This window comes from Protopterus annectens, chromosome 2.part0 (assembly GCF_019279795.1).
Source record: "Protopterus annectens isolate FY-2018-M chromosome 2.part0, PAN1.0, whole genome shotgun sequence".
In the NCBI taxonomy this organism is placed as follows: Eukaryota; Metazoa; Chordata; order Ceratodontiformes; family Protopteridae; genus Protopterus; species Protopterus annectens.
In genome coordinates, this window is record NC_056728.1 from 934,889,925 (window position 1) to 934,915,236 (window position 25,312).

Below are 25,312 nucleotides of genomic sequence, written 5' to 3' on the forward strand. Positions count from 1 at the left end.
ATCGAACGGCATTATCAGTCTAATTGGTAAGTTGACTATGTTGTGTCTGGCAGCACACTGAACTCTACATGTAGTTCTACCGTTGGATCCTATGCTGTCTTGTCCTCCCATTCATAGTCAAGGACACTCGTTACTTTCTTTTTTTCCTGAAATGTGGTACTAACATCCAGTTCTTCTGCTGTCTTGGGGGGCTTCACCCATGGCATGTTGAAATCCTGTCTCTCTTCTCTCTCTAGTTCCTCAGCAAGTCCATATTTGATGCCAGCATTTTGATACATCTAGAAATATCAACAGATGGACACTGCAGTACTTTGCTTGCACAATTTACCTCTGTTGGCACATCATACCAAACCACTAAATATACAGTGAATTGGTATGACAATTTCTGAGCGCAGTCCCCTTGCCTGTTTATGTTGTGGCATCATTTGTTCGATCTCCTGTAATATGTCCACAATTCCCTTCAGCTGAAACCATACTGCCTTCATGGAGTCTATAACTTTCATTTCCAGACAGTGGCTTCATAGTGACCTTTTATGTTTCGAGATCTGCCATTGGCTCATTGATGCAGACCAGCATATGTTAATGTTCTGCAGACATCCAAAGAAAGACACAGCCTGCGGTGATGAATGTGCTCCATCACGAATTGTAAGATTTAAATTCGGGTAGGCACATGGCACATACAAATCCCTTAATTTCTTCTGTTTTATCTGCCTGCATACCAGATCATTTCCCCTTCATATTGCTGCCATTGTCATATCCTTTTCCTTGATGGTTATTCATATCCAGTTTATGATAATGACGATATGGAGTCTGAAGTGTTTCTGAAAGTCCTTCTCTGGTTATATTGGTCACAGGCACAACAGTAGCTGCAGTCTTTGAAATGTCCACATACCCAACTATTAGTCATTTGCTCTTGATTGCTTATGTCTGGTGTGCAATCAAGAATTGCAGAGAAGTACCTGGCATCCTTCACCTTCCCTTCACTGGTCCTCAAAGTAACATTTCTGATCAGTTGGATAATTTTGTTCTGCATGTCTTTCTCAAGATAATGATCCATTACTTTATTCTTAATATGATGTAATGTTCCTCAAATTGTAACAAGAGGTGCACTTGGCCCAAGAAATTGCCATTGCCATGGGTGTACAGGGCATCACTCATACCACATAATGCATTTTCTGTTCTGCCAGTTGGCTTGGCATAATCATTAAGGCCTTTACCTGATGGACACAAGATACAGACTGATTCTGACCTCATGTTATTGGCTAGGCTTAAAATTGCCCTTGGGTGAATACTAGACTAACTGCCCTGATCTGTATGAACCTATTTTTGTTCTGTTTATATCTGTTACTGCCCACAGGCAGAAAAACTGCAGAGTAAGAGTGATCAGTATGCAAAACTGTAATGCAGGTAGTAGGCACAACTGAAATGTAATACAAAAATGATATGAACCTATATCGCATTATGACTTTTGTTTGACATTGCTTACATTTTTACTGCAGAAAGGTGGGTTGCAAATTGGCTCACAGAACACACACTGTGAAAGTAGTGAACTGCAAGTAAGACCACTGACCAGTCACGAGTGGAGTCCCACAGGGATTGGTCCTGAGTCCTCTCCTGTTTGGCATATACTTCTCAGAAGTCCAGGCCAACACAAAGTTCGCAGACAACTGCAAGCTTCGAGCCATTATTAACTCCCCATGTGATGCAGCCATCCGACATTAAGGCCTTACTGAGACCAATGACTGGTGTCGAAACCATGGCCTTAAGCTTAATGCCAAAAAATGCATCATCCCCTTTGGTAAAAATTTGGTTCCCACTAATTACCACATCGATGGGAGCCCACTGAACACTGAAGGTGTTGTAAGAGATCTGGGGACGCAGGTTGACAGCAACCTCTCCTTTGACCACCAGATTGCCACTGTGGTCAGAAAGTCCTTCTATGTGGCACATCTCATTACCAAGGGTTTTGCATCCAGGAGGAAAGAGGTCATAGTCTCTCTCTACTCTTCCCTCATTAGACCAGTCATTAAGTATAATGCCCCATTTGGCATGTACCTCGCTAGACACCTGCAACAGCTGGAGAGGCCACAGTAGTACCTCACAAAAAGGATCCTAGGCATTAAATGCATGTCCTAAATGGACAGACTCAAGACTCCCAGCTATTCTCTGTCTCATATCACCTACGTAGAGGCGATCTCTGCTTGACTTACAAAGCCATGTCTGATCCATCTATGTTTAAAGAAATCCCAATCCCTCCGCACCACATGCTCCAGAGACCTCAACCTCATTACCACAATCAACAGAACAAACATGCTGGAGGGACAGGTTCCTCACCCAGGACTGCCCATGCTCTGGAATAGACTTTCCATACATGTCAAGCAGAGCACCTCACTGTCCCTCTTCCAGAAAAATCTTGATGAGTGGATGGGAAATAGAAAGCTCACCCTGGCGATCACTTCAGTGGCTCTACTTGATAGAGGCACTGGGAACTAACATCAGGCGGCACGATGCCAGGGCACTTCTATGGGCTAGGCTTGTAAAGGCTCCAGGGCCATTAGCCTAGTACACTCCTATGAACCTATGAATGAATGACTGATCAGTAGACAAAAAGCTCTGTCACAAAGGCCCAAATTGGAGTTTTAAGTCAAATGCCAAACACTGGTGATGAGCCTCAGAATATTCTGTAAAATTCTCCCATTAATATTCCCCTCTCCCACCAAACATGTGAAGAGGCTCAAACAGACTTAAAATATTGCTATTAAATGCTGTCTGGAACAGGTGACTAAAGTCTGAAAGAATGGCTAGGTTGGAAGCCACCGGTTAATGGGAGCACAGCAAACTGAGGTGATTTAAAAAGAAAAATAAATATGGTGCTAAAAAGACTATTCCTATTCATAACATAAACCAGCCAAAATTCAGGAATGCAGTGATACAATGACAGGCACTGTATACCCTGTACAACACTTTATATGCCTACCTACTGCTTCTCAATCTCTTGGCATAGAATTTTGAATGAAACCAAAATTATTGGTAGAAAGAAGGTGTAAAATCAGGGACTTGCTAGAAAACCTCATTTATAGGAACAAAGTATCAGGCAAACATCTGGACATTGACTTTCTCACCCCCAACCTGTTTAGCACAAGAGCGCTGGACAAAAGTATAAAACTAAGGAATGTACCATCTCAGGTGTAGGTTTAAACATTGCTATTATAAACTTATCTAGCAGGTTTGCATTAGTATGCATTAAAACTGGGACTGCCTCTCTTTACCCTGGGTCAGTAATAAAGAAGACCTAATCCTCACCAGTGAGAGGCAGTCACTAAAAACAAACCTGGATTTAAACAGTATTTCAGATGTAGCCCTCTGCATCAAACAGTTTTCACAAGAACACACAGGTAACACTGTTTACTGGGACTGGGCTCTCTGTATCTCCAGATCCCAAACAAGATGCACCTTGGAGCACTGTGTCCCAGTTCCAAGTATCTGCTGCACAAACTTTTTAATATCTGATTTTATACACACACACACACACACACACACACACACACACACACACACACAGGAAAGGCTGACATAGATTCACCAGCTGTGTCCCCTCTGTCCAGACTACAGGGTAGATTACTGCCACCAGCCAGATACTCTAATACTCTTACAAAGGATAACTAGTTATACTGTGTCAAATTAATTTGTTTGTGTCTTTTGGCTTTTCCCGGTTAGGGGTCACCACAGCGGAACTCCGATCCGCTAATGATTGGTAGTTGAGTTTTACATGCCGTGTTACCAGCTCTGACGCACAACCTTCAATGAAGGTGCGCCCATTCACGCATGTGTCCACGCAGAAGACGCTCTAGCTGAGAATTGAACCGGACAGCGTCTTACTGTGAGGTGACAATGCTACCGCAGCACCACCACCACAGGTACTGTGTCAAATTAATACTGTTTTAAATGGTAGTGTGAGACTGAAGCAGTAAGGCTTATCAGAGTGGCCACAGGGTCAATAAAATAAGCACAAGTACTCTCAAGATATTACAATTAGTCTCTAAAAGACCAGCCATAATGAAAAGATATAAAAATATTTAATGGATAATAAAATAGAAAACAGGAACATATATAGTATTTAGTTATAATAAACATTTTTCAATCACAGGAAATACAGAACAAAACCTAACTAACCTAACTAAACTAATCTCACTGTATTCCTAAATGAACTAAAGAAAAACTGTCCCTAGTTAACTCACTTAATATTGCAAGGAAAGATGTACTGCTGATATGCTCACTTCCACAAGCTAAGATGAGATGCTACACACTGAACTGTGCAACTAACAACTGAACTAATAACTGTCATAAGTGACCTAGATCTTTTTATATCGGGTTCCAAAGAAAAACAAACTGCTGCTGCCAGAGTTCATCCTTCACCTGCTTAGAGAATGACATCCCATCTAGGCCCCGGGCTCTGGCACAATGCACATTCAGAACTCTGGTTCTGTTGAAGCACCTTCAACACAAGCAACTCCCACATACATTTTTAATACAAGCTTCTGTACAAATCAATGTGACAATCAAATGTCAAGATTATATAAACTTCAGCCAGCCATGCTGGCACGTGCACTGTCCTACTTCTCCTGGTACAGCTGGCAACACCCCACAAGGTCACAAACACCTGTACATTCTCACAGCCACTGTCCTCCACAACCAACCTTTCAGCACAAGTCTTTGCAAAGCAAACAACAACAGAAAAAAATAAGACCGAAATAAAACAGGACAAAGGCCAAACATTAGTAATATAAAACACTTGGCTTATGAACTAAAAGATGCCACAATAATGGGATTTGCAGTAGCATACATTGTGTGAAACCACATTTTGTGAAAAACACACAAAAAGTACCAGTCAAACATCTGGACATTGTACAACATTCTTCCAGCCCCTAACCCCCCCCCCCCCCCACTTCCAACCTTTTAAACACAATTCTGGGCAATAAATGAATGACTATTCTGATGCAGGACTGACTAGAAGACTAAACTAGACATTATCACAGACAAGGCCACACCAAGTTCTTATCCCAAGAATTCTGCACAAAACTTGCAGTCCTTATCTCACTATGTTTTAATACCCCCCCCCCCCAAAAAAAAAAAAAAACAGCAACTTACGTTTTCTGCAGTGGAAGGCTGCTACTGATCCTCAGCTCACTTTTCACGATTGTTAGCTGACCCTTGAAAACTTCGACACAAACCAATTCAGCCCTTTTAATTTGTCCTTAAAAGGACAGTTTTTCAGACCTTTTAAATATTGCCATTACAAGGGCAGTTAAAAATGCAGCTACTTATCCTGATCACAGCTTTAAGTTCTTGTCCTCCTTGGTCCAACCTCTCCTCATAACACTGCTGTTGCAAGTAGCCAAGCAAACTCTTCTCTTGAAAAATAAAAGGATTGTTTTTTACACATGCCTTTTTAAAGGCAACTGAACCAGGAAGTGCTTTACAAGGACCAATTGTGTCCTTACTTCATCAGTTCATTTAAATAACTTCCTGGCTACTGCAACCAATCGGGTCCTTGCTTCACCAAAGCAAACCTGGTGGAGTGCAGCTTTTAGCTGATGTCACAGGCAGTTACAACCAGGGAAGGGGGAACCCCCAAAATGTTTTGTTGGCACAAATCATGCAGATGCTGGCAGGGAGTAAGAAGAAACCCATGGCTACATGCATGAGAGTTGGTTCCATGAATTAGGTTCCTTGTAGACAGGGAGATAATCAGGGGCTCCCCATGGTCATGTGTTGGGTGCCTAATGCTGGCTATGTAACTGAGGAGCTCTAAAGAATGTCTTAGGTCCCTCAATTTGACAGATAAGACAGGGAGAGGGTTACCCGTCTACCATGATAACTGAGGAGCTATAGGAATGTTTGTCTCTAAATTTGAGTGATTTATTTTGACAAATGGTGATGAATAAGTGGGAGATGAGATGATTTTGGATGTATAGGAGACTGCTTTGGCTCATTTTCAAAAAAGAAGGCTTTCCAAACTACTGATGTTGCATTGGAGGGATATGCTGCCTGTAAGGTATCCTATGCCACTTTTTCCCAGAATGACAAAAGCTACATTACTCTTGCATTTTAGTTGGAGAACATTATTGTAGCACTGATTTTTACTTTTCTTCCCTCAAGTCTGTTTCTACAGGGACTATACTGAATCTTAATCTGAAGTAAGAAAAGCCTGCCACCCCCCCACTCCAAACTTTCATGAAATAATTTTGTTTTTCATGTGTAAAAGATGTGATTTTGTTTTTTTGGATGCAAACAGAATTCTCCAAGTCATGAGTTACTGGTCCTTATACCACACAGAATGTCACCAGATAGGCAGCAATGTATTACTGACATCATGGCTGGGAAAGCAGTACCCCGGAGATCTGTATCAGTGATACATGGATAGAGAAGAAATAAATGTGTATGGACACATTTTCCACCGTACAGTGTTAGGGTATTTCTGACAGTGATTGGATAGTTTTCAAAAATTTGTCGACAAAACTCTCTTTTGCAGAAGTGTAAAGCAGTGTATGTGAAAAATGTATTGGATGTCATTATCCTGTTTGAAAATATGCTTCATAGATGTATACTAGGCTAATGACCACTTGGGTCCTTGTAAACCTAGCCATGAACCCAAATGGAACCCACAAATTTGATTTGTATAGGGAGTAATTTACTAATTCTCTGTCCATCAGAGACAAAGGTGCTAGGCCAGGAGTGAATTTCTTATTACCCCTCCATTGGTACAAGTTGTGCTTAAATAGGGATAGGAAGGAACTCTGTTTCACATAGATGGAGAACTTGTTCCAGAGAATGGGATCTTGTTCATTAAGTGATGTCTAGCTGTAACCATACAGTGCTGACTGGAAATCCATTTTTGTGAACACTGGTGTGTGTTCACATTTTAGTTTTGTGTAGATAAGTTTATCTAATGTAGCAACTTGCAATCAAGCTGCAGTCAGTATTTGTGTCTGTTAAATGTAAAGAGTAGTTTGTGGTTTCTGCTTTCTAGTGAAATGGGTTGCTGCATTAAGCTCCCTCTCAGTGAACAAGGTAATTTCTCCCCATCCTCAATTTATGTTGAAGGCAGCCTGTTCTGCACGAAGCATTAAACTTGCTTTTCTTTTTTCCACTACCTCCACTCATATCTTTTCTATTTAGAGAATAATGATTATATAAATCCAATCACTTTACTCTATCTTATAGGCTGCTAAGAGGTGACTTGTGCCTGGCCTATAGGGCAATCTCCAACCCTACCCTAATGGAAATGCTGCACATCCGCAAGTCAAATGGCTCAAGAGCCACTCTCTCTGGGGAAATCAACCTATCTTGTGACATTAGCAGATCATACTGGAGAGACAGACTTGTCTTCCAGAGACTGCCGCTTCTCTGGTGTAGACTCCCTATTCATGTAAAACGGAACTTCTCACTGACCCTATTCAAATGCAACCTAGATAATTGGATGGGAGACTACAAATTCACCTCTGGGGTGGCACCCATGTCCCTCATGGACAGGGGTAGCCGGTGTTGATCACAGATGCACAATGTTCATAAATTTGTTCTGCGAACTACCCAAAAAAGAACAAATGGAGATACTTGGGATTAACATGGCTAGGCTTGTAAAGGCTCTAGGGCTGCTAGCCTAGTATCCTGCTATGAACCTATGAACCTAAGAAACAAAAAAACCTGTTTACTAAAGTTTTAAAAGCCTTGCATTACTGATTTGCTTTCTAGAGTAGCAGCAGCAGTCAGGTCATAAAATGCCTGCAAGGCTACTTTTCTCAATGGGTAAAATTAACAGATTAAACTAATGAATGGCTCACAGGGAGAGCTGCTGTCAGTACAACTGCAATTTGAGATGGAATTTGGCTAACACCTTTGAAACTTCCTTCAGGCACTCTTCCCCCCACCGTTCTCAGCCAAAGGTGAGCATGCTCAGAAAGGCAAACCTGAAATGTAGCAAAGGCTGAATCAAAACAAAAAATTCCTGGGACTGTCCCTTTAATGTACAAGTACAGTACTCCTTGTAGCAGCTAGCTAGGAAACTCAGATAGCTGGAATTAGATTTTTCTGTATGCATTCTATCTATGTTTAATGTAATTTAATCTTCCATCTGTGCCAACCTATGTATATTTTATTTGGTATTTGTGCTATTTTCTTTATTATGTAAATAAAACCTATTTTAATTAACTCTAAGCTCTTGTGGCTGGTATTTATTTATTACAAGAGTATTTATGCACTGTTGCTTAATTGAGAAGAGGGTAACCATTTATACTGAGGAATAACACACTGTAAGGATCTTTGAGACTGCTTTGGCCAACTACCTGTAAAAGAGGTCAAGTGACACAATCAGAGTATACAGTAACTGGAAGTCTCTGACTTTCTTCAGAGTGATGACAGTACTACCAGGCCCAGGAGGAACATTGTGTGGAATTGGAGGATTTAACAGCCTTTCCCTGGAAATTGTGTGCATGTTTATGAGTATGAAAAATAATACTTTGAGTGAAAGGCAGTTACTGGGGATAGAAGGGCACTGGGAGACAGTGGTTCACAGAGAGAGTGGTGTGGCACTTTAAGTGAACAGTCTGGAGTCTAATTTGGGTGTGGAGGTTGTAGACCCAGACCCAGACCCAGAACAGGAGAACACTCCTTCTATGCTCTTAGTGGTGATACTGTGTTTTGTGGATTATTCATTTGAAACAGACTGGGTAAAAGCATCTTCTTCACATACAGTGGCATTGGTTGCCACAAGGCCATCACATAGGTATCCATTGGTAATTGTTAACAAGGATAAAACACTGATCCACAAAGGCCTTTGCAATACTCAGCCCATGAGCTTTTAAAGAATCAACAAGGGAGGACTTTCTGGTAATGTAAATCACAAAGCACCATACAGCTAGCAAACTGAGGGAATTAAACCCTACGTAACAGGAAGCAGACCATTCATATCTCATAGCCTTAATCCCCATCACTGACTGCCATTCAGTAAACATGTAATTCACAGACACAGCATCTACTGCCCAAAGAATATCTGTGCATCCGTTAGCATACTCAGTGAAGAGCCTGAATTATTGTTTTATTACAGTGACACTTCAAGCAAATAGTCATATCAGCCCTCTCATTCCCAGCACAAATCAATGTTGTGCTGCTGTATTTTATGCTTATTACTGATGTTTATTCAGTCACAGCAACATGGACATACACGTACAATAAAGATTTGAGCAAAGGACGTTTTATCACAGCTGAATTATATTATCAGACACTACATTATCATTTTGTCATCGCAGAAGTTCCATAAACAAGTAATTTGTTGTAATATAACTTGCCACAAGTATACATGATGCTGAAATTTTCCATTTTAGTAGCATTTTAATCTGATGCAGGTATACCTCTCAACCTTTTAGCACAATAGACAGAGTAACAGGATTTGTGTTGGCATGTATTTTCTGAAGGATATGAAGTCTGAAACTCAAACATACGTTATTATTTAGTGACGTCAATCCCCAGTGATTTGCCAGAAAACTACAACTTTTCTAATGATCACACCAAAGATGTGAGGCAAAATTCTGGGCATTTGAGAAGTATGGATGTATGGTTTAATAGGAGAGCATAGCAGATCATTATTTTTAGCATCCCTTCCTGTTTTGTTAAAATCTGTGATTTTTTTTCATTTCTTTTTGGAAAGACTGCACACAGCAACTTGTGTCTCTTCAAACTAGTCACGGGCCAATTAACATTCGATGAGCAGTAGGGAACCCAACTGTTGTACTCTTGATATGCATTATAACGCAACCCAAGGTGAAATGTATGTTGATGCAATACAACACACAGTTTTATAAATAATTCCTGGATCATACTTTATTTTTCATATTATTGCTCTTTGCAAATATTTTTTAATATTTAGTTCTGATTTAATACATAAAACAATGTTTGAAATTATTTAAAACATTAACATTTATTCTCAATGGTTTTAAAAAGTAGGAAGTTTTTAAAATAATTAAGGTTTGGTTCTTTAAGTTAAAGGTTGCAAATGTCATACTATAAATGAAATATTTAGCTGGGTACAAGCCAGGTGAAACTGAAACCCAAGTAACTACAAATTTCCTTGAAAGATACTCATCTTTTATAGACTAAAATGAATCTCCACATCTTCATAACATATATAGGACAATTGTCACTCATAAATTATTAATTAACTAAAACTGAAGTAATACTTTTATTTATCTATTTATTTTGTTTTTTTAAGAATCTCAATATATTAAGCAACAGTTAAACTAAAAAAGTAAACCAGCATAACAAGAATTAGATGTGCTTAAGATAATAACTAAAATGCAAGATGAAAATAACAAACGTTAAAAACAGTTTCCCAAGGTGGCACAGTGGTGCATTATTTATCAAAACTACCTGGCGATACTACATTAAGAGGCAGAGGTGCCTTTTTTTCGCAGAGTCTACATATCTAACTGGTTTGCTTGAGTGCTGTAGTTTTGGCCATCGGTGAACTGATGAGCCTCCAAATTGCTCATAGATCGTAGAGAGACAGTAAATCAATGGACCTAAAGTTTGATATTTCACTGGAGTTTCCCCCTTTGTGAACTGGAATGATGTGGGATATTTTCCAACAGGAAAAAACATAAGTTTGTTTTAAGAACCTTTTAATTAGTATTAGTTAGCTATCTAAGAAATCTGCAGGGATAACATCAGTCTCCAATGTACAAGTTTTTAATTTTTGTAGATCTTCTTTGCAAGTTACAGTTAGAGTATATTGGAAAGAGAATGATGGCGTGGTAGTTATTGTCTGTCTCAGCTATAACTATCTTTTGAATGGTAGCCTTTTATTGTGTTGGTTATAGATGTAATGAAATGTGAGTTGACTAACCTATCAGCATGAAGTGGGGAGGAATGTGAAGTTTGGCTGTTCCTTTGAGCCAAGATGCATTATCTTGAACATGGTGGACCAGAAAAGTCTAGGGTTGTTTCTAGTATTTTGTACATTGAGGTAGTATTGCTTCTTATCAAGCTTAATCAGATTTTACTTAGGTTACACAGTTGTTTATAAAGCTGTAGTTTTTTTTTTTTTTGTAATTTCTTGTCTGGTTCAGGTTTTCCAGGCTTTGTCCCTGTTTTGTGTAAATTGCCTGGTTATAAATGTTAGCCATAGATCAGTATTGTTTTCTTTTCTGGGTTGGACCAATTAAAACTAATAGCTTGTTAAAATGTAAAACTGCATCATCTAATAGCAGCAGTTTCAGATTATTCCAGCTGTACAGATGAATAGTTCAGGGTAGAAATTTGATAGACTGCAAGTAATTTTAAGGGAGTTTTACTCAGGTGAGTTGCTATATTGTCTTACTGCATATGGAGGAAGATGGTCACTAAGGGAGTCGGGTAAGGCTCTGTGACAGTTTAAATTGGAAGGGCTATTGACTAATATCCAATCTAAAGGGGTTGGGAGGGTGGCCTAATGGTTAAGGTGTTTGTCTTACAAACACAAGGTGCAAGGTTCGAGTCTCACAAGGGATAATTGGCTAGGCTTAAAATGGCTCACAAGGGCAGTTAGCCTAGTACTAATTTATGAACCAAATAAATTATGAACCAAATAAGTTGGCACATTTGCTCTTTGCAGTATTGATCTTAGTTGGTAAACTAATAATGAATAAAGCCATAGAGGTTTAATGCTGAATATGAGAATTCTGTGATGGTGGAACACCAGGATAGTATGTCTTCCAGTGTGGTATTGCTGTTTCCTGGAGAAATGTACAGTAGAGTTTTATATGTTTTAAGTGTAACATAAGTTATGAGAAGTTCAGATTTATTGAGATGTGATAGTGTGTGGGTAAGGGGAAAGATTAATTCCACTGGGTCATATTAGTGCAATTCCTCCTGCTTTTTTATGAAAATGGTCATTCCTAATAATATTTTATTCAGAAGGCGAATCTCCATATCTTTTATGTTTAGTTTTAGTCAGGTTGATAGCAAGGATGCCAGGATGATGGAAGGTGATCTACTCGTGGAGTAGTGGGATTTTGTTCATGTTGATTAAAGTTAAGTTTTTTATGTTTATTTTTAATAATATGGGTTGCTGTCTTGGAATTTAGGAAGGAGTAGTTGATGTCATTTGGGTGTAGGAGGTCCTGAATTGGGATGGATCTTATCACAAAGTGGGTGCAAATTTTAATTTTGGTCTGTCTTTTAATTTTTTTTAGTGCCATAGAGTAAATGTGTTTATGTCTAAAGAAATGGATATGAGAAATGCAATTTGGGACAATGGATATAGAGGCTATACTTTTATGTAGAGTACAGTTAGATTTACAGGTGAGAAAATATTATCAAGTAGAGGAGTATGATAAGAGGTGATATAGGGTAAATGTAGGATAAAAGGATAAGTAATATAGTTGACAGAAACAGTTGTGGGATCATAGTATGAGTAGTGGGTAGAAGAAGTAGGAAAATGTGTGCCCACTAGTTATTGTATGAGTCATTAGTAGTTATGATGGATTTGGTTGATAGAGAGAAAGGAGCATTAATGTCTGAGGTGAAATTTTGAAGTAGCTGTGAGTGAAGAAGAAAACGTTTTGATGTGTGATTATTTGACCTAGGATGTAGTAGCAGGAGACAGAATGTTGACTACTTTATCTAGTAGTAGTAATAGTAACAGGAGTGATAAAGGAGAGATGATGTTCATTTATTTAGTCTAGGAGGAGTGATAAGGAAATGGGAGTGAAGAGGGGAATGGTAGGAAGACTGTCCAGATATAAATGTAGAATAAGGGATGGATGGGTGGAAATTGGGATAGGGTAGGGAAGTGGAGTGAAACTTAGTAGACAGTAGTTGTTATGTATTATATTTTGGTTTAGTTTGGTTGTTTTATTTCATTTTAATTAGTTAGGTATGTGCAATTAGTTTGTGTAGGAAGAGTTTATACATATTAATTCATATTTTAATTAAATAGCTTTCCATCACAAAGGATACTGGTTCTCTGCTTATGAAGCAATTGTCTGCTCCTAGTATAAGCATGGGTCAGAAGTTTAATGTGTTTACACTGATCACTGAACATGCTTCATGTCATGCTTCTAAAGCTAAGCAATCAAGTTCTTCAAAGGATTCTGCTCAATTTCAGTGTTGCAATACTGAAGGTACTGAAGGATTGTTCTAAAATGGAAAAACAGACTGGGGTCTCCGGTCAAGTTGGATACCTTATACAAAATAATAAAATGTAGTATGAATACAAAATGTGGGGGACTGTTTGTTGCAGACAGTTGAATAGAATATGCAGGGCATTTTTATGACAATACATTTCTTGCCAAAAATAAGTAGCTTACTCTGCAGTTCTGTGGTTATGTTCAGCTCAGGTTGCATATGTCACATGTTGGGTCTTATTACAGTAGTAATCTGTTTTTTTTTTTGTTTTGTTTTTCTTTTATCACAGAGATGATACTTATCTTTTGTGATAAAGAATCTATAGTAAAAAGAGGAAAAAATTAAAACCAAATGCACAATTACAGAAGAAAATTATGCTACATAGAGGGGTGATGCAAAACTTATGGTAAGTTAGGACAGTAAAGAGTGAATGCAGAAGTAATGTGATATCAAAAAGAAGTTAAATGAGAAGTTTCTGAATAATACTGACTCTTCAGTGACTGTTCACGCACCATGGAATATTACAGGCACATCACAGGGAAGAAATCTCCTGAAGAAGGTATGTGGTTATCACATTTTATAAAAAAATGATTTCAGTATCACACTCAAAATGACTTTACAAACAGCACTGCCTGTTCAGTGCCTGCTTTCTCACCACAATAAAACAGTTCAATGATATCAAGTGGTCTCATGAATGAGATTATCAATTTTAGAGGAAATTACTACTACTAAATGAAGACTAACAGCATACACTGTAAGATAAATTACTGCAGCCCCAGTTTTTTAAAAGGAATATACTTCAGTATATGCATCAGCAATTCTAGAAGGGATTATCAATTTGACAGAATTATATATCCACATGGACTAGCACAAGTACTTCCAATTTTACCGTACAAAATGCAGTGCTGTAAGCAGATTAACATGATAAAATTGCAATCAAAAGTTAAATAAGTATTTGCCATGAATCAGTACAGCATAATAATATTCTATAGTAGTATAAAATGTAGTTTAGAATTAGTTAAAGAAAAAAAAACTTCCTGGGCCAGATTCTTAACAAACGCACTAGAGGACATAATTTATTTTATTTATTTATTTTACATTTGTTAACCGGGAAATTCCAACTGGACTAAGTCCATTTACAGCAGAGGCCCAGGGAGAAAAGCTCCACAAAAGAAAAAAGAAAAAACATTTTTACAGAGTAGTACAAAACAAGAGCAGAATATTTATATACAGATTAGAATAGCAATCATGAAGATTATTAAAGAAAAAATGTTCAGATATTTACAATAGAAATGCAAGCAGACAATACACTTTGGTAGTAAAAGAAGTTACAAATAGCAGAGGTAGAAGCTACTTATAGACTGAACTCAAGAAATTATTTGAATTGTAGTGCTATACAAGAGTTACAGCACCTAACTTGGAAGGGTTGGAGGAGTAAAAGGCTAGGAAAGTTGTAAGTTTAAGTAATACAGGGACACAATAATAGTAATAATAATAATAATAATAATAATAATAGTCGTGTCATCAATACAACATAAAATGTAAATAAGTAAAAATGATTGTGGTACAAGCAATACTTTACACTCTAACTCATTGACTAAGACCATCAATGGGGAATAAAAACAGCAGAACAATCAATTTAAATGCACAAAATTATCAAATAAAAATAAACAACAACAACAAAAAAAATAATCAGGGCATTTAAAGGGGAAAGTCACATTAAACTACTTTTCCAACAGCATTCATTATTTAAACCATATTGTTGCATTGTATTAAATTTTAATAAATACATTTATACAATAAATAGTCTTTTATTGTACAACCACCTCTTTCATTAGGCATCACTGTCTGAAATAATATTCTTGACCTGGTCCACAAGAGTAAAGCTTCTTCATGTACTATTCCTCTGGTATTTCTTACCCAGTTAAGTCAGATCATAAAAAGTAGTTACCTTCACCTTTCAAACCTCTAAACCTACTGAAATCAATATATCAGAATTCAAGAATTTCAGTCATACTGCTCTCATCAAATTCTATGACATTTCCAAATTCATTTACAGCAGCATCACCATAGATGTTGCCATGGCAGGTAACTTCACAAATGAGTTCTATGGCCTCTAAATAAATATATAAAGCTGGCAGCTCCAACCAGATCTATATATAATGGGAAGTGTAAAAACAAACCACCCTTGTGGTCCATCAACATAAACTCTACAATAAAAGGAAAAATATCTTAAAGCTATACAGTAGGTCTGAAGACCCTCACATCAAGGATAACATCAGGAAATTGACTAAAAAGTTGTTTAATACTATTAGGTCTAATAAAGCAGCCCGTGAACAAATCCTTGAAGAGCCTCTCCTTAAACTGTTTAACCTGAGTTTAGCAACTGACTTTATCCCTTAGGTTTGACATACAGCATTATGGATGTGAAGTATAGGTCCATCAGCCTGACAAGTCTTATTTGAAAGCCATGGAACATATATTTGACCTGATAAACTATGATATTAAAAATATTATCAGGCTAGACTCATAACAGTTTGGCATTATCAAGGGTACAGCCTGTCTAATAAATCTGGTTAACTCTGTTGAAAGGGTAACACAAGCTGTTGACATCAATCATGCTTTCCACACACTGTGCTTAGAGCTGACTAAGGCATTTGACACCATCCTCATTCTAGCATACACAGAAAGATAAATGTATCCCTAAAATGGATAGCAAAATGACTAAAAGACAAAACTCACATGGAAAGGGCAGCATGTGCCTTATCAGAGTGTATAAAGGTGAGCAATGGTGGCCCACATGGTTCAGTGCTGGGATGTCTTTTGCTTGGTGCTTACTTTTCTGATCTCTAGACCATGAACCAAGACCTTTGAGTAACCATATTTGCAGATGACTGTATACTGGGAGTCTTTGTCAAGCCCCCTTCTGATGCCAAAGCTTTTCAGCAAAAACTTACACAAATAAATATCTGGTTTGCTACAAACGGGCTCAAATTAAATGCTAAAAAATGCAATATCCTTACATTTGGTAAACAACCCCTCTCTCAGCATACAACATAGACAACACGCAACTACAAAATGTGAAATTAGGTTGATAGTTTCCCTGTCCTTTAATAATCACATAATAACATTGGTCAGAAAATCCTTCTGTTTTGCAAAGATAATTGCCAAAAGAATATCACTCACATCTAAATAACTCATTTTGTCCTTATATTCAGTACTTATTAGGCAAGTTATTGAATGCAATGCTTCCTTTATGATGTACCTCACAAGACATACTAAATAATTAGAAAGACCTCAGAGGTGCCTGACTAAGAAAATCACTACTGGCTTAAAACCTCTTGTCACAAAAGAAGATACTGTCAGCCCAGCTATCATGAATTTTGTAAATAAGTATATATCATTTATGAATATCAACATGATGTATACAATATGCTTGTGTTACAAATGTATTAGAACTGTATTTCATGTGTATATCAAACTGCTTGAAGGTATTTGTAAAGTGCTTGAAATGTAACCACAGCATGCTGTATTGGAACAGAACAGAAATGTACCTGCACTATTGTAACTGTTTAGATGTATATATTTTAACAGTGGAAACTGGAATGCAGAAGGTTAACTTCAGAAAAAATAGCTGAAATTAAATTACTTTATGGCCAGGACATAAAAAATATGTTATCTTTCAGTTTCAGTGCAGCAAGAGACACAATGTGTAAAACTAGGGAACTTTCTGTATTGTCTTGGAAGTGTTTTATTGTTTTATGACTTCCACCATGATCTGAAGTCTATGTATTTTCACAGGTGGATGGTAAATACTGCTACCTTTCAGCAGTAGGGTTTCACCTGGGATAGAGTCATATGAAAAGAAACAATGTCATTCTGCAAGCTAGCCCAGCAGTAATATCCGAGATATTAATTTGAGAAATCTCTGAGAAAGGGACACCATTCTGCATTCGGTCTTGGACCTAACAAGAAGACCCATTCACCACATACTTGCCTTGCTCTGTAAGTAAGTTAACAAGGGACTAGTAATTCTCTTAAATACATTCAGGAATATAGCAAAGCTTAATTTAGATGTTTTTCTTTATTTAATTGAGACTGTCCTGCAATGTTGTTCTAAATATTCCTGTGATTTTGAACTCTTGATGTTATTGTGATTATATACTGAGTATTTTCTTGTTTTTTATTTATTATTAAATATATTTAAACTTTTTATTGTGGCTGATCTTTGTAGAGCTGTTTAAGTTCTGGGAGTACTTGCATATTTATTTAATGACACTGTGGGCCACTCCTAATAACCTTGCTCTTGGTCAAACTACCATTTGTATTGATAGTAACATTACACAGTAAGATTGAACACCCTTTGTTAAGGGCCTTAAAGTAGCTGATAAGGAGGTGGCTGATGGCATTGATAACTACCTTATAGTCTGAGCAAAAGGGGGTACAGCTAGTACACCTTTCCCAGCATTTCCCAGGTGTGTGTGTATGCAAATCAAATGTCAAAGAAGGTGTGTATCAGCTACTTGGGAAGGGACACGAAGCACTGGTTGGACAGAGAGGGAGCTGGAGGTCTTGGCTTGACCACTCAGCTGAGATCTCAACTCTATAGCTGTGCCAGTGGAAAGTCTTACTGGGGATCTGGAGAAAGAGGGAGAAACCAGCTCCAGACTGACTGTGGTCTCTGTGTGCTATTAAGGGAAATTTTTATTTGATGCAGAGAGCTGCATCTGGAAATACTGTGTGTGTACTTGTCATCCTCCCAATGTACGTCCCAAACTGGTGTCAGTGATGAGGATTGAGGCTCCTTAATTACTGGTCCAGTGGTGGGGCGTCATACCCCTAAGCTACCAGAAAAGACTTGGAGGCATTGCCCATTTATACAGTATCTTACAGATATAAATACCAGAAACAGGGATCTAAAGCTTCATCAGCAGATAAGTAAAACATAGTGCAGAGAAAGGTTCATTACACAGCTCAGTCCCCACCCTTGAACTAGACTCCTGCTGCAAACTGAGCAGTACAGTGCATTATCTTACTTCAGACATGAACTCAAGGATTGAATGAGTATTCACAAATTCAACAAAAGCTTGAATGGCCTAGACCTCCTTGAACAGGAGGTACAGTCTAAGGGTGGATACTGGCAAGGCATAAATGATTGCAAGATTATATGCATTGTATTTCCTACAACTCCTATGATTCATATTAGGAATGATGGAAATATGTGGAGTGTCATGGCTGGAAGAATGACTTTTCTAATATAAACCTGGGTGGTAAACTGTTTTTGCGTGTCTCTGCTACTCATCATTTATTTACAGCACAGTGTTAGAACCCAAGAATGCTCATAACAGTACTTGGTATTTAAGCATCTTGGTCAAAGTTTGATGAGCGACTCAGTAGTCATGTCATCACTTATAAGACCATGTATTCTGGAGGTCTACTGTGATGCTCGGCTATTAGCCAGGCTGCTGGTGGTAAGTTGAGTCAGGCTATTGGGGAGGCAGCTGGACATTGCTAGCAAACCCAAATATGTAATGAGGTTGTCCTGGGGAAATATGGTCCATATTTCTGTGTGGGATAATGTCACCTCCAACCTTTGGAATATCTTATATATATCTGGGGAGTTCAGAGAAAGGGGTCCAGAGAGAACCTCTTCAAGACCTCAGTAGGTCACTTGGTGGCAAGGACCTGTAGTTGTTGATGCACAGCATAGTTGCTATCTTAATGCCTGAAAATGATCATCTGCAGTGAAAGAAGCCATTATATTAAAGAAAGGGGCCTCTTGTACAGTGCTAGCAGGTAGATCTTCAGACTGGACTAAGAGGTACAGGCAGGCCAAGAAGGCAATAGCTGTAGCAGCCAATAAAGTAAAGGCCTAGCTGTAGTGGGAGTGTGGTGTGGCTACACAGAATGATTTTGTCATGCTCTTAAAGAGGTTCTGGCAAACCACAGAGTAACTCAAAAAAGTAGACAAGGGAAGAAGTGAAACTGTTCTCAGCACGTGTGGAAAACATGGACTTCAAATAGCATCTAGGACATAGATCGAGGACATTAAGGAACTCCTGAATCTATTATTCATGCCCTTCTCTGAGAAAGAAGTGCCAGAAGCATATCATTTGAACCTAAATCTGTTTCTGTGGATGAGTTCACTGTGGTCACTGACCATCTGTACTCAAACAAGGTCACATGAGAAAATGATATTCAGCCAGAAGTGCTGAAGATGCATTAAAGTCAAGAACAGATAATCAAATTGGAGTGTTGGACACATTTTCAAGAAAGGGGGAGAGGAATGTGTTCCATTTATAGAAATCACATTTTGAAGTCTTCCTGGGCTAGTCTGTTCAGTGGTGAGGGGAAGAGGATTTCTTCATGTGTCAGTTCAGAGGAGCAATCTAGACTTAATCCTAACTACAGAATAGCTGATAAATTCTTCGGCCCTGCACAGATACTGGGCAGTAATAGGAGAAGAAGCATGGAACACACATAATGCATATGACTGTACACTTCAGAATGCCTTGTAGGAGGTGTTACAACAATGTGGGGTCCTGTGGCTACTGCTCTGTGATTTGGTCCCAGTATTTGAGAAGTCAGAGTAGTTTTCATTCTCTTTGTTAAGTTCCCTTCATTCAAGGTGGAGATAGAGGACTCTACCAAGGGTCTGCTTTGTCCACTTCCTATTCTTAATTTTTACAGACAAGCTATGATGGTACAATGGCCTGTCCTTTTGCTGTTTGCAGATGTTGCATGTCACATCATGTGACAGACTCCAGCACCATTGCAGCAATTAACTGCTGAGTGTGAAACTGCTGGGATGGTAATCAGCACCTCAAAATCACCGAGCATGGCTCAGTCACAGAATAGCTTGCCCTCTCCAGGTGAATGGGAACAGCAAGGAGAAGTATCTTGTAGTGTCGTTCACAACTGTTAGGAGTAAATAACAGGAGACTAGATGACTGAGGTAGGAGAAGTATCTTGTAGCGTTGTTCACAACTGTTAGGAGTAAATAACAGGAGACTAGATGACTGTGCTAGGAGAAGTATCTGTAGGTTGTTTCACGACTGTTAGGAAGTAAATAACAGGAGACTAGATGACTGTGCTAGGAGAAGTATCTTGTAGTGTTGTTCACAACTGTTAGGAGTAAATAACAGGAGACTAGATGACTGTGCTAGGAGAAGTATCTTGTAGTGTCGTTCACAACTGTTAGGAGTAAAGAACAGGAGACTAGATGACTGTGCTAGGAGAAGTATCTTGTAGTGTTGTTCACAACTGTTAGGAGTAAATAACAGGAGACTAGATGACTGTGCTAGGAGAAGTATCTTGTAGTGTTGTTCACAACTGTTAGGAGTAAAGAACAGGAGACTAGATGACTGTGCTAGGAGAAGTATCTTGTAGTGTTGTTCACAACTGTTAGGAGTAAAGAACAGGAGACTAGATGACTGTGCTAGGAGAAGTATCTTGTAGTGTTGTTCACAACTGTTAGGAGTAAAGAACAGGAGACTAGATGACTGGGCTAGGAGAAGTATCTTGTAGTGTTGTTCACAACTGTTAGGAGTAAAGAACAGGAGACTAGATGACTGTGCTAGGAGAAGTATCTTGTAGTGTTGTTCACAACTGTTAGGAGTAAATAACAGGAGACTAGATGACTGAGGTAGGAGAAGTATCTTGTAGTGTTGTTCACAACTGTTAGGAGTAAATAACAGGAGACTAGATGACTGTGCTAGGAGAAGTATCTTGTAGTGTTGTTCACAACTGTTAGGAGTAAAGAACAGGAGACTAGATGACTGTGCAAGGAGAAGTATCTTGTAGTGTTGTTCACAACTGTTAGGAGTAAAGAACAGGAGACTAGATGACTGTGCTAGGAGAAGTATCTTGTAGTGTTGTTCACAACTGTTAGGAGTAAAGAACAGGAGACTAGATGACTGAGGTAGGAGAAGTATCTTGTAGTGTTGTTCACAACTGTTAGGAGTAAAGAACAGGAGACTAGATGACTGTGCTAGGAGAAGTATCTTGTAGTGTTGTTCACAACTGTTAGGAGTAAAGAACAGGAGACTAGATGACTGTGCAAGGAGAAGTATCTTGTAGTGTTGTTCACAACTGTTAGGAGTAAAGAACAGGAGACTAGATGACTGTGCTAGGAGAAGTATCTTGTAGTGTTGTTCACAACTGTTAGGAGTAAAGAACAGGAGACTAGATGACTGTGCTAGGAGAAGTATCTTGTAGTGTTGTTCACAACTGTTAGGAGTAAAGAACAGGAGACTAGATGACTGTGCTAGGAGAAGTATCTTGTAGTGTTGTTCACAACTGTTAGGAGTAAAGAACAGGAGACTAGATGACTGTGCTAGGAGAAGTATCTTGTAGTGTTGTTCACAACTGTTAGGAGTAAAGAACAGGAGACTAGATGACTGTGCTAGGAGAAGTATCTTGTAGTGTTGTTCACAACTGTTAGGAGTAAAGAACAGGAGACTAGATGACTGTGCTAGGAGAAGTATCTTGTAGTGTTGTTCACAACTGTTAGGAGTAAAGAACAGGAGACTAGATGACTGTGCTAGGAGAAGTATCTTGTAGTGTTGTTCACAACTGTTAGGAGTAAATAACAGGAGACTAGATGACTGTGCTAGGAGAAGTATCTTGTAGTGTTGTTCACAACTGTTAGGAGTAAAGAACAGGAGACTAGATGACTGTGCTAGGAGAAGTATCTTGTAGTGTTGTTCACAACTGTTAGGAGTAAAGAACAGGAGACTAGATGACTGTGCTAGGAGAAGTATCTTGTAGTGTTGTTCACAACTGTTAGGAGTAAAGAACAGGAGACTAGATGACTGTGCTAGGAGAAGTATCTTGTAGTGTTGTTCACAACTGTTAGGAGTAAAGAACAGGAGACTAGATGACTGTGCTAGGAGAAGTATCTTGTAGTGTTGTTCACAACTGTTAGGAGTAAAGAACAGGAGACTAGATGACTGTGCTAGGAGAAGTATCTTGTAGTGTTGTTCACGACTGTTAGGAGTAAAGAACAGGAGACTAGATGACTGGGCTAGGAGAAGTATCTTGTAGTGTTGTTCACAACTGTTAGGAGTAAAGAACAGGAGACTAGATGACTGTGCTAGGAGAAGTATCTTGTAGTGTTGTTCACAACTGTTAGGAGTAAAGAACAGGAGACTAGATGACTGTGCAAGGAGAAGTATCTTGTAGTGTCGTTCACAACTGTTAGGAGTAAATAACAGGAGACTAGATGACTGTGGTAGGAGAAGTATCTTGTAGTGTTGTTCACAACTGTTAGGAGTAAAGAACAGGAGACTAGATGACTGCTAGGAGAAGTATCTTGTAGTGTTGTTCATGACTGTTCGGAGTAAAGAACAGGAGACTAGATGACTGTGCTAGGAGAAGTATCTTGTAGTGTTGTTCACAACTGTTAGGAGTAAAGAACAGGAGACTAGATGACTGTGCTAGGAGAAGTATCTTGTAGTGTTGTTCACAACTGTTAGGAGTAAAGAACAGGAGACTAGATGACTGTGCTAGGAGAAGTATCTTGTAGTGTTGTTCACAACTGTTAGGAGTAAAGAACAGGAGACTAGATGACTGTGCTAGGAGAAGTATCTTGTAGTGTTGTTCACAACTGTTAGGAGTAAAGAACAGGAGACTAGATGACTGTGCTAGGAGAAGTATCTTGTAGTGTTGTTCACAACTGTTAGGAGTAAAGAACAGGAGACTAGATGACTGTGCTAGGAGAAGTATCTTGTAGTGTTGTTCACAACTGTTAGGAGTAAAGAACAGGAGACTAGATGACTGTGCTAGGAGAAGTATCTTGTAGTGTTGTTCACAACTGTTAGGAGTAAAGAACAGGAGACTAGATGACTGTGCTAGGAGAAGTATCTTGTAGTGTTGTTCACAACTGTTAGGAGTAAAGAACAGGAGACTAGATGACTGAAGTAAAGAACAGGAGATTAGATGACTGTGCTAGGAGAAGTATCTTGTAGTGTTGTTCATGACTGTTCGGAGTAAAGAACAGGAGACTAGATGACTGTGCTAGGAGAAGTATCTTGTAGTGTTGTTCATGACTGTTCGGAGTAAAGAACAGGAGACTAGATGACTGTGCTAGGAGAAATATCTTGTAGTGTTGTTCATGACTGTTCGGAGTAAAGAACAGGAGACTAGATGACTGTGCTAGGAGAAGTATCTTGTAGTGTTTTTCATGACTGTTCGGAGTAAAGAACAGGAGACTAGATGAGTGTGCTAGGAGAAGTATCTTGTAGTGTTTTTCACAACTGTTAGGAGTAAAGAACAGGAGACTAGATGACTGTGCTAGGAGAAGTATCTTGTAGTGTTGTTCACAACTGTTAGGAGTAAATAACAGGAGACTAGATGACTGTGCTAGGAGAAGTATCTTCTAGTGCTGTTCATTACTGTTAGGAATAAAGAACAGGAGACTAGATGAAGGTTTATTGCAGCACTTAAGAGGCACACAGAATATGGTGAATTGATAAGGGGCTCATTGAATAAAGCTTCCAGTTTATCAGTTTATGTCCCCATCTTAACCTAAAGTAATAAGATTTGGCAGTGATTGAAAGGATGAGATCTTGGACACAAGCAAAAGAAATGCAGTTCCCAGGTAGGACTGCTGAGATCATTCCACCTGAGAGAGAGTGACAATCTTAGAAATCCAGGGGTATCTTGGAGAAGATTCACTATTCCTCCATCACTTCTTGTGAGCAACAGCTTGACAACCTTAATCTATAAGTATGTTTGCAATATACTCGCTACTCCTCCAGCTCTCCACGTGTGACAGTGTTGACCTTGGCACTCTAAGAGTATCTTGGAGCAGACTCACTACTCCTCTGAATTAAGAGAAGTCAACTGAGATGATCTGCATACAGAGAAGTATTCCCTGATAGACTTCCATGTAAAGTGTACCAAGTATGAACACCTGGAAGAAGGCTCCAGGGTGAATAAGGATACACTGGAAGGGTTATATCTCAGCTTGTCTTAGAATGCCTATGCCAACAATATAACATGGAGGTATTTGTTGGTAATCAGGAATTTTGGTCTAAACTGCTCAGCTTACTACTGTTGCAACAGTGTCCAGGACAAACAGTTTAAAAACTGGATAGTATGGAACAAGAAAATTTGTAACAAAAATAATTTAATAGAATATGGTAGAATACTCTTACCTACCAAAGCTGATTGCTAGAACACATCTGTTATACACTTCTGCCTACAGAGGCAGGAAATTTTCACAACATTCAACAAAAAGTGCAGGTGTTAGCAAGCCAGGTACAGTCCTAATGAAGCTCTAGTTTAATAAATAACTCTGTTTTTTTCTAACTTGATTTTTTTAGTATGTGGAATAGTCACAGAGTACAAAAATAACAAAAGACAGTTTTCATAATATACTCAACTAGCCTGAATTTTCTGGGAGCATTTCAGCAAGTACATAGTATATATATATATATATATATATATATATATATATATATATATATATATATATATATATATATATATATATATATATATATATATCTATACCTGACATATGGCACATTTCATATTCATAAAGTTCATTTTTGGTCGACAGTTCATTTGATCGACAAGCATTTTAGGTGGGGGGCTTCGCCTCCCACACCCCCCTAACTATATATATATATCAACTCCAGGGTTGCATAACATTGGGGAAGGGGGCAAATCTGCTTGTCGACCAAATGAACTGTCGACCAAATGAGTGTTGATCATATGAACTGTCGACCATGTCAGGTAGACCCATATATATATATATATATATATATATATATATATATATATATATATATATATATAAAACTGTCTACTTGAGGTTATGATCTGTGATAGTGTATATGTTATATTTTATCACTCTGGAAGTGTAACCCTGGATTTGTTATTCACTTTCAACAAGATATTTTGAAAACAAATAGGAGGCTGGTATTAGTTTAAAGTATTATCAGACAGTTTCATCCTACCAAGCGTAGCTGCGTCTCTTCTTTCAGCTGTTTTCGTGCCTCAGAGACTGTATGCCCATTTGCAGTAGCACCATGCTTCAATACCTGTTTTAATGAAAGCAGAATACGTAATGTGAAAGAGCCACGTAAAGTACCAGGTAATTAAGCCTATCTGCTTTTCTACTGCTTCAGAAGAGACAGAAATCAAT

At 38.5% G+C, this 25,312-nt stretch overlaps 1 protein-coding gene across 7 annotated transcripts in view; it reads right to left on the bottom strand.

The window, feature by feature from the left end:
* The window catches only part of LOC122793310 (protein RUFY3-like), a 1,534,975-nt gene that overhangs the window by 899,621 nt on the left and 610,042 nt on the right, over positions 1-25,312 (bottom strand). For all 7 annotated transcript variants that reach the window (XM_044061194.1, XM_044061195.1, XM_044061197.1 and 4 more), the window contains exon 10: positions 25,125-25,208. In XM_044061194.1, coding sequence (XP_043917129.1) covers positions 25,125-25,208 — 84 coding nt within the window. The remainder of the gene's footprint in view (positions 1-25,124; positions 25,209-25,312) is intronic.